Source organism: Anopheles nili, chromosome X, assembly GCF_943737925.1.
Source record: "Anopheles nili chromosome X, idAnoNiliSN_F5_01, whole genome shotgun sequence".
In the NCBI taxonomy this organism is placed as follows: domain Eukaryota; kingdom Metazoa; phylum Arthropoda; class Insecta; order Diptera; family Culicidae; genus Anopheles; species Anopheles nili.
In genome coordinates, this window is record NC_071293.1 from 12624260 (window position 1) to 12635782 (window position 11523).

At 39.8% G+C, this 11523-nt stretch overlaps 1 protein-coding gene across 1 annotated transcript; it reads left to right on the top strand.

Annotated features, from left to right (window-relative positions):
• Positions 1-5636: 5636 nt before the first annotated feature.
• LOC128728992 (uncharacterized) lies at positions 5637-6650 on the top strand (the record flags this gene model as incomplete). The annotated part of the gene is made up of 1 exon (XM_053822642.1): positions 5637-6650. A coding segment is annotated over one exon (1014 nt), but the record flags the coding sequence as incomplete, so codon positions are not given.
• Positions 6651-11523: the final 4873 nt, after the last annotated feature.

An 11523-nucleotide genomic window follows, 5' to 3' on the forward strand; every position in this document is an offset into this window, starting at 1 on the left:
AAAATTGCGATTTTTTGGAAAAAATAACAAACTTGTGTAGAATAGGCTAGTGAATTGAAAAAAGTGCGCTTGCGTAAGGACAACTATCTAAGGCATTTCAATAACACAAGTCATTCGCCATAATCAGTAGTAATATTATTTGCGAAATAATATTTGCTCTACGAGGTCATTACGTCCGGGTAAACAGCAATCGTACTTCTGAAAATTTGGTTGTAGAGCAGCTCTCGAGCTCAACTCTAGTGCTATCATCGACCCTGAACGGTCAGTTTGAGACTGCCGTAATATTCAACAAAGCTTTAAGTAGCATTTAAAGTGCATCCCCGAATAACGCATTATCGCAACCGAGCTGGATGGATCTCGAAATCCGCATTGCGGATCTCCTAAAATTCGGATTGGGGGCTTTCGAAACTTTATTGTTCCTGCAGTCAGGGTAACCGCCGTCCACCCGTTGTACTCGACTACCATCATTGATGGCTAAAATCTATACATGGAAAGGAAATCCCAGTGAGTCACGTTTGAGGGAACGGCTCTTCCAAACTTTTCAGTTTTTGAGGTTCTCCATATCCCAGTTGCTAGAACTTTTGTTCCCAGGGTGGCTACCTGAGAGAACTGTATCCAAACAGGTAACTCAAAAATATTCTGCAGTAATAAAACTACCTGTAACAAATGCCAACGACCACACCATGCGACGGAATGCACTGTTAACCCATTCAAATGCGTGCAATGCAAAATAACATGGCACAGATTGTGGGATTATTCAGTTTTTAAAAAACCGCAATCTGAGCTATAAAAACTCCAATTCCAACAGGCTCGCGCGGCTCATACGCAGCTGTTCTTATGGGTTCCAACGGCTACAATCTCATGAATGAGGAGCCTTGTGCTTCAATCACCGAACCTGTATGTTTAGCTACCGCAATTTCACAGTTGGCTGTAAGAGTGAAGAGAGCAGTCCTGAAACATCGCAGAAAAATCCTGAAAAAGGTTAAGTCTCCTAGGGACACAAAATCTCCTAGTAATCAGATCTCTTAACTGCTCCACAAACCAGGCCAGCGACGAAACTGCGTACCCATCGTCAAGCATTTCAGGAGCTAATTTCCACATAGGAATTATTGGACTCCCTGTGCACTATGCAAATGGCTCGGGCAGTGGTTTACTTTAAGTTCATTAATACAACTGGACTATTGAGACTTTCAATGTCCAACATAATCCAATGATATTGTATGAGTTTCCTTTGAAAAAAGACTTTTTCAAAGCATTAATAGCTAAACACGGACGTGTTTGCTCTTGCAGAAACTTGGCTCATAGAAGAAAAAAAGTAACCTTCTACGGATATGACATTATTTGTCACTATCGCAACAACTCGTCAAGGAGTAGGCGCGGTGGGGAAGTTATTATTGGTGTCAGGAGAAGTGTCGGATTCTTCAAAATATCTCTCCCACCACTAGCTGAAATAGAAAGTGAGAAACAGAACTTGATCTTCAATTCTGGTGATCAAACTAGGGTATAGTCTGGTGAGCCAACTGAGGAAGTAGTTGAGGTATCAATAAAAGAAGGGATCAAATCAAATCAAATTAACACGGTTTTTGAAGAAAAACAAACATAGATGTTATGGTAATAGTTGAAACTTTCTTAAAATATGAGCATAGGTTCAATATACTAAATTATGCGACACGCTGGTTAGATATAGTATGCAGTATTAAAGGAGGGGTCCTTATGCTAGCCAGAAACAATCTAGCTTTCAGACATATGAGTTCTTTTAAACTTAACCTTATCGAAGTAATAGGCATTACAGTATCAAAGAATAATGGACCAATTTCTATAGTGGCGGCCTACCATCCTGGTGCGAATACATCAGTCAGTACATTTAAAAAAGATATTAGTAATCTTACGAAACTAAAAAATAACTATATAATTTGTGGGGATTTAAATGCCCGTCATCACATGTGGATCTATGCATGCACAAACTCAGACGGCAAATACCTATTTCATAAAATTCAAAAAGGTCAGTTCACTGTTTACTATCCAAACACACTCACTCACTTCCTCGCAGATGCAAAACGCAATCCATCAACAATTGATGCTGCACTTAGCAACAATAGTCTCGAGTTCTCAGAGCTGAAAACTTCTATACACTTTTCCTCCGACCATCTTCTAGTATCGTTTTCAGTTTTAAAGAAAAATATTAGCATTGATTCCGACAAATTCATTTACGGTTATATAAATGCAAATTGGCTACATTCTAAACATCTCATCAACTCCAAAACCCATCTGAATTCACTCTAGATAAAATCCATACCCACACCCAAATAGATAATATGATTATTAGTATCAGTTCTATCATAAATACAGCTCATGACAGTGTAGTCCCAACCAGATCCCCGGGCAGTTATAAGCTCGTAATTCCAGCAGAAATCCTAGCCTTGATAAAAGTCACTCACAGGAACACTCACAGGAAAAGATGGCAAAGGCATAGACTTAATCATAGGACAAGAAGCTCATTTTATTTTTTGATAAACCTAATTGAACATAAGTTATCAGTTTTATGTTTTATAGTGAAGCATTCAGAAACTGGCTCATAACGTAACAATTGACCTCACTAGCAAACTCGAGCACCAAATCAAATCAACCATACAACAGTTTTCCAGAACCAACCAATTGAACAAAATAAACACTCAACACTTATTTAAACCCAAAGACATTATAAAAGTTATAAAACGAATCAAATAAAAAAATCCCCGTATCCACGTATCCAGATAGAGTCAATAATGCTTCCATCAAGAGACTATCAATCAAAGCTGTCATCTACCTAAACAATATTATAAATGGGTGTATAAAACTTGGTTATTTTCCGAACGCATGGAAAAAGCTAAAGTTATTGCAATTCCCAAATCCGGAAAGGACCTTTCCCTGCCAAAAAATTACAGACCCATAAGTTTACTTAGCTGCCTTGGGAAATATTTGAAAAACTACTAGAATCCAGACTAGCACTGCACACTTCAAGTAATAATATAGCTCCTGACAATCGATTTGGTTTCCGTCCTGCTCTATCTACTACGCATCATCTTCACAGATTGATAAAAAATATTTCGCATGATAGACAAAGCAAACAATCGACGGGATAAGTTTTACTTGATACCGCAAAAGCTTTTGACTCTATATGGCACCAAGGATTAATTTACAAGCTCATCAAATTAAACTACCCAACCTATCTAATCAATATAATAAAGTCCTTTATTTCAAAACGGATAAAGGAAATTCACATTTCAAACTAGACGTCTGGGTCCTATTCCCCTACGGCAGGTGTACCACAGGGCAGTGTCTTGTCTCCAATGTTTTTCAACATATATACATCTGATATTCCATCTATACACAAATGTGAACAATTCTTTTATGTAGACAACATTGCTTTCTGGTCATCATCTAGCTATCCTAAATGAATCATTAAAAACTTAAATACAACCTTAAAACAATACTCTAAATACTGTAAAGATTGGAAGCTAAAACAAAATGGCTTCAAATCTGAAGCAATTTCCTTCTCAAGAAGAACTAGCCATCTAAAACTTTCTCACAGTATTTTAAATATGGAAAACATCAACATACCTTAAGAAAACTCAATAAAATATCTGAGTTTATTCCTCAGAAAAAGGCAGGTATTCAAAACACATACTGATAACCTTATTATCAAGTGTAAAAAAATGATGCAAAATTCTATATCCCTTCTTAAATAGAAAATCGAAACTCAATTTAAACAATAAATTACTGATATCTCAAGCTCTTATTAGACCCTTTATTACATACGCCTCGCCTGTTTGGAACCACTGTGCCAAATCCCACATGTTAAAGATACAAAAAACTCAAAACAAATTTTTAAAAGCATCGCTAAGGGTCCCTCCTTGGTAAAGTATAAAGGCATTAAATCTGATACCCAGAATGTGGCAATGTAAGATACCCAGAATCCAGAAAACCATGTCGAAATGTAATGTAATGTATGATCGTAAATGCAATGCCAGTATATAAACATTGATAAGAAATTCAGTAGACTAAATCAAATGTTTGTAAATAGTACTAGTTACTAAAAGTAAAAAAAAAAGTAGTAAAACTGATATTGATGAAATTTTAAATAAATTTAACTGACTAACTAACTAACTATGACTTTCTTGGTGCGTAAGGATGAACCCATCACCCTGCAAAATTTCGAAATCCTTGGTCCACTGATGTGCGCTACCTCAGGGTTTCCATTGATCGAAAAGTTTCTTTTAAGAAGCATGTAGATCATCTTGCTACCAAAACAATTAACCTCTTGACGAGTGTGTATCCATTCATCAAGCGCCACTCGGGACTGTCGTGGGATAATAAGCTTATTATCTATCGGCAAGTTGGCTTGACGGTGCTGATGTACGGATTCAATGTTTGGAGCAATTGCTCAAACGCGAATATGATAGTAGTGCAGAGAATCCAGAACAAGTTTCTGATAATGATTCTCAAACTGCCTATTAGATACCCCTCAAGTGAACTGCATCTAGATGCAGGGTTCCTTTTGATAAGTGAGCGCATTGAAGCCGATTCCATGCGTCTATAACTCACCTCCGGGAACTCCACCTCTGCGTTGATCCGGGATCTTTCTAAGGTGAAATTTTTGAGTAGTGTGTAGTTAGGTTTAAGGTATAGATTAAGGTTTTTTAAAGCTTTAAGTTATCTTTGAGGATAAAGTGGGGTTTGCCCCAATAGATGGCCTTGTGCTATCCAATATCAGCTAACATGCTGTTTATAATTTTAAACTCGTAGTGACAATTTAGGCAGAACCTATATGTTTAATCTGTAGATACAATGTAACGGCTCAGAGCCACTCTCTAGCGTAGATGCTCCAAGGTGCAGGGAACGTTGGTTAGTTATCTATTAAGAATGATCCAAATGAAAATTATGCTTTTAAGTGATAACACACTACAATTTTTATTACTTAAAAAACGGTTGGTTGGTGCGTCAGAAGAAGAAAATGACCATCAAGCAAAAACTTGTAGAAGCCATCGTAGCGGCATTGTTTGCATTGATGAGCGTTGCGCCTGAAGTTGAAGAATGAGGAAAAGAATTGGAGAGCTATTCTTTTGGAAAAACATGAGAATAGATATAGGTAATCACGTAAAGATATTTGATTTATGCCAGAAAAATAAAATCGCACAATTGCCAGAACGCACCTTTCAGTTGCAAGTGTCTCAAATTGTAATATCCAGCACATCTAGCAACATCATTCAAAGGTATAATTTTAACAATAACAGGCGTTGAGGACTCCAAACAGTGATCAAAAAATCCAATACCTGTTTCTATACTCACCAACTGCCCGCAAAAAAAAGACATGTCTACTAAGGATCATATCTTAGCGCTTGCTGAATGTAAAATCGCGCCTACTGCGGTTAAAAATTTTCTATCCAAAAGAAACGATACGAAGACCAGTCTATGTATCTGCTTCATTTCACTAAGTGTTCTATAACTAAGTGTACTATTCGAAACGTGCACTTTAAATTTGTAAACTAACGCGCGTAAAGCGCTTAACCGACTGTTAAGCAATAATCATGACTTGAATTGAAAATTCACGTTGTTACAATTATCAAAAACATGATGTTCACTGCTTTCCGCGGTGTTGTAAATGTTTGTGTTTTACACCGTTTATTTTTTACGTATCCTCTAAAAAGGCAATGGAATTTCTGTCTCCGATACTGAAGTCTTCGCACAATTTTTTCTGTGTAAATTGTCTACCCAAACCAGATCCTGCGAAGCAACGGGTGTTCTATCGGGATGAAAGCTTGTTCAACAATTTGGAGTTTTTGTCCATTTTCAAGGGTTACGAATACTCAAATCCGTATGATGATAGATATTTTAGCACGGACAGAGTCATTATAACGGAACATGCAAAAATCTATCCTGAAATCAGAAAAATGGCCACCAAGCCGAAGCCGTTTCCCAGGAAGTTGAAAACATTGTTGAAAATTTTCCCTGCGGTTCATCGTCTGCCTTTTAACAAGTATTTGTCCTTGGTGGACATGTACGAAGATATCATTCGAAAGGAGAACGAAATCCGCAGTTGCTATCGCGACAGAAGTTTAAATACGAGATTGAGCGATAAATTTGATATTATGGTCGATCGCACGACGCTACACTTGAGAATTTCGAGCCGTACGGAGAGAAAATCGCAAGGAGATTCGGCGAGTCAAAAATCTTCCTCGATTGAAAGTTTTCTGACTGATATTTTGGTGGCACGAGACCCACCATCTTCATCGTCGAGTTCTAGTTCGATGACAAGGGCAAGTCCACCAGAGTCCTTAGGAATAACAGACAGTGAGCCTGGCAATGTGAGCTCTCAGCAATATTCTACCCAGGATTCGTATGTATGGCCGGAAAGTCCTAGGCCCTCGAATGTGACATTGCAAAAGTCTCCTAGAGGAATGTCCTTAGAATCAACAGCTCAAACTCACAGGAACCCGGAAGAGGGTGAGTTTAGTGGATTCCGACGTCCACGGCCACAGGAAGATAAGGAAACGACTTCTGCAGCCAAACGCCGACGACTGTCTATCCCCATGAATCCAACTCCACAGGAGATACAGTCCGGTCCTCCACGTACACAGGGTGCAAGAGTGCCGCGCGTTCCAGGAGGATGATAAGGGATGATGTTTGCCCTACTGAATTGTTTATATTATTTTGTATAAGTTTATGTTAGTGTTCAAGTATTCTAGTAACAAGCGATGATTGTAATACATTTTTAAATAGATTTATTCTTTGTCAATAATTGATTGTTGGTATGTACTAAAAATAAACTTAGGTGAATTTAAAAACGTGCGTGTAATAAACCATCATCGTGTTTACTTCAAGTTTTACTGTAACAAACGAGGAACGATGCCGAAATTGTCACTTATTCGGTCATGGTGAAGCAAATTGCCATCGCAGTAGGCGCATATAAATACTGATGGAAAACGCGCCATAACGAAGTTAGAGGCGAAATAATACCCATAAAGGCACTCAGCGAGACCAAGTTATCACTCCCGACACAATCACTGTCGATGGAACAATTAACTTATCTAAAGGGACTGTCAGTGAAATCCTACCACAAGGCGGTGTCCAGGATTCTAATCGGGATTGATAATGCTCACCTTGGAAAACCTCTTCGAGAGGGCGTGGAGGGCAGGCCAGGTGAGCCATTAGCATGCAAAACGTGCCTTGGTTGGATCGTCTCTGGACCATGCCATATTGCAACGACCGCTTCACCAAAGAAGAAATTCCTGTGAAGCGAAGTGCACCAGCTGCGGGTGGTGGTTGCGCTGGAGCTGCGGGTGAAAATGCATCCTCGAAGTCTCCTAGCGGGTCTCCGAAGCGATCAACTCCTGATCGTGGTTCCCAAGATAATTCCTTATACGTAGATGACAACACCTCCGAGGAGGAAGAGAAAGAAAAATTTAAAGTGTGTCGAGGTCGACGGGCTCGCCGTGGATCGGACAGCGGATCTGATCATAACCCTTACGCTAGATCGGACTCGGATGCTGGTAAACGAAGATCTACTCGTGCGCCGGCACGCGGAAGTCGAACCTCGGCACGGAACGTGCGGAAGCGCTACAGCAACGATGAATCTGGGGAGAGCGCTAGCGACGACGATTTCAGTGAGGATGAGTTAGCAACATCGAGATAGTCCGATCAGCAATACCAAATTCGAGTAATTCGCGACGGTTGGAAACAGTAAATGACAAAAATGTCACATCAGCAACATAAACACCCCAACGTGGAATGATCCAGAGCACCGTCAAGGCAACCCTACGATAAGCTGTACGAACGGATGTTTAGTTTATGCTAGGGCAATCGTGAAGGAATGTTTTGTTTATGCTAGGGCTGTCGCGAGCGGAGGTTCTAAGAACAAACAGGATCTAACGCGATTAAACCTTGACTTCTCTATAAACGAAGATCAGGGACACACCAAGGTGGGGGAATAAGGACCCTTCAAGGTAAAGCTAACGGTTCGCGTTAGAAGTAAATGATCGAGTGATAAAATCAGTGAAATTAACGTGTATTCAGGGATTGAAAGTGTGAAGTGAGTAAATCATTTTCTACCGTCACCGGACCGCTACAAGCAGACGTCAACCAGCGACCTGAGTCACCTGGACAGCTAATCACTCGTTTCAGGAAAAAGGGACAACCACAGTTGCACTTGAAAGGAACGATGCATCTAACAAAGATTACCATGAAGGGTTTGGCTACAACCATATTGCTGTAAGTAATAAATTCAATGTAGCATCAACATATTACTGTAAGTAATAAAATTTGAAAGTAAGTAGAAACGGTAAAAGTGTTTTGAGGAATAAGAGTGTTTTGAAAAATAAAAGTGTTGAAAAAGAAGAGAGTTGTCTCAAAAGCGTATTAACCCACACTAAAAAAAAGGACATACATATCCTGAAAAAGCGTACAGTTATTGTTTTAAGCTGAAAAATCTTATCTCCAGTTCAAAAACTTAAAAATTAAAAGGGACAGAAAAATGGAAAGCCAAATCCAACAAATTCTGTCACGATTGGCTAGTTTAGAAAGTGTCTCAGCCAGTACATCATCAACAAACAACGAAGATCCTGCGATATTTTTCGCAGACATGAACGGAGTAGCCATTGATACAACCTCATTTGAAAAAATTCCGGAAACTGTGAAGCATTTACCAACTTTCACAGGAGATTCCAGAGAACTTAATTGTTGGATAGATGATGCAGAAAGCCTAGTACGGCTATATTAGACAAATTCTAGCTTTCCTTTGGCCCAACAGAATAAATATCATATGATGTGCAAGGCCATACGGAGGAAAGTTATAAAAGAAGCTAACGACGCATTAGTAGCATCTTACGTTGGAATAAATTGATTCCATATAAAAAAAATTCTGCACACATATTACGGAGAAAAACGTGATCTAGAAACGTTAGACTATCAACTAATGAGCTCTAAACAAAAGGGACGATCACTGGAGATATACTATGATGAGGTTAACAGAACATTGTCGCTCATCGCGAATCAAATAAAATCGGATGACAGATTCAGTCATCCTGAAGCTATCAAATGACTAATTGAAACGTGCAATCGAAAGGCCATCGATGCCTTTACAACAGGTTTTAATGGAGACCTAAGTAAATTCATATGAAATATCGAGCCAAAATCTCTGGCCGCAGCTTATAGCTACTGCATCGATTTTCAAAATGCAGAATATAGAAAAACGATCGTGAGACCTTGTCCGCAAGGGACAACCGAGAAATTTCTCAAACCTGAGAAACAATTATCCGCCAATACCCACGAAGTCTATTTTACAACAAAGAACATATAATCACGCTAATAGGAGATATGTTCCTCCAAATCCACCAATGAGAACATATAATGCCCCCAATTTTATGCCCAAACCGCATAGGCCATTCCAACATTCCAGGCCACAGCCAATGGAAGTTGATCCATCTATACACTCGCGACAAATTAACTACACGAATCGGCCAAGCAATTCAAATCAGCATCGTCCACTTAAAAGGCCAAGAACGTTTAATATGGAAGCAAGACAAATCTACCAAGAGTATCGCAACGATGAAAGTATGGTTCGAAACGCAGAGCTTAATTTTTTAGGCTAAAGTCCTCGTTGCCATATTTTCTTTCTTATGGTAATCGAGAAGAGCCATTAAAAATTCTTATTGATACAGGTTCAAATAAAAATTTCATCCATTCTAAATATGCGAGAATTTCGCATCAAATTGAAAAACCATTTTTTGTTTCTTCAGTGGGAGGAGACATAAAGATAGAAAAGTATTCTCAGGTAAAATTGTTTTAACCTTATTCGGATATAAATGTGTAATTATTTTTCCACTTAAATGGACTTAAGACATTTGATGCGATAATTGACCATGACACAATTACAGAATTAAAAGCAGTAATAGACACTGCAGCAAAAAAACTAACCATTAACAAAAAAGGAGTAATACCTTTAAAATTGCATACTTTCCAAGAAATTAACAAAATACAAATTCGGGATGAACATCTATGTTCTAAAGAAAAGGAAAAATTATACTCGCTACTTGATAAATTTCAAGATCTTTTCCAGCCACCAGACGAAAAACTACGCCTTTTACTACGAAGATTGAAGCAACTATTCGGACAACGAACCGGTATATGGTAAAATTTATCATTATCCCCAATCCTTAAAAAATGAAGTCGATAAACAAATTAACAAAATGTTAAATGATGGTATTATTATACCATCATGTTCACCTTATAATTCACCCATTCGAGATTCGGAGGAACTAGCAGTGCGGATCTCGGGTGATTACCCAGGAGCGACCGTATACCAAATGACAAAGGTGCACACTATGAAAAATTTGACACTACCCGCACAAACTATGATGGCTACCCAACTTATCGAAAAATTTGCGCATCTAAAGGGACTGCCTCTAACATCTTACAGCAATGTCGTCCCACAAATATTGATTGGTGTAGACAATTTCCATCTAGGAAAAGCATTGAGAAATGCAGAAGGAGGAGATCACGAGCCATTCGCATCTCAAACTCGTTTAGGATGGGTAGTTTATGGACCACATTCGACGGCGGATGCTACCTCCAGCAAAGAACATTACAACTATCACATCGCCTCGGTGAAGAACATTTTCTCCCTTGAGACGCTGGGAATAATAAAACCAGTGAAACCTCTTAGATCCAATGTCGAAGAGAGAGCTTTGGCCCTTCTGAACAGGGAGACTAAGTTTTTTGGCACCCGATACGAGACCGGGTGTAGGGTTTGCTCTGTTGGCAGGGTAGTAGCAATACTTCACTGATACGGGAATGGATCCGAAGCTTCTAGAAAGATAACATAGGCTCTCCATTCCCTACAGCTACCCAATACGTCCACGACGTACAGAGCGGTAACATGTCTCTCCGAATATCTGAACTTGGGTATACGGGGAAACCCAACCCCTTGGGAGGATGAGTGATATGGCTGAATTGGGGGGAGGGAGAGATACCAGCGTCTGTTCTCCATGTCAGGGGCGGCTGGTTCTCTCTTTTGTCCTGGCTTCACACGGGACTTCAAACAGCTGTGAAGCGTAGGTCCTCCGACGAGACAGGGGGTTGGGGGAGAGGCCTTGCAAGCCACCACCAATACAAAAGCAACGTACAGAAACCAAGAAGGTAATTCGATTCGGAACTACGGCAAACGACCTACGCTACGAAAAAGGATTAATGATTGGAAACTTGGAACATGGAACTGCAGATCCCTCACAGCACCCGGAAGTACCCGCATTCTTGCGGATGAGGTTAGGACCCGCGGCTTCGGAGTAGTAGCACTTCAGGAGGTGCGTTGGAAAGGAGTTACAGAGCGCCCCTATCGAAGCGATTGCACGATCTACCAAAGTGGTGGAGAAAAGCATGAGCTAGGTACGGCGTTCCTGGTCATAGGTGAGATGCGGAAGCGAGTGATCGGATGGTGGCCGATCAACGAAAGGATGTGCAGATTGAGGATACGTGGGAGGTTCTTCAACC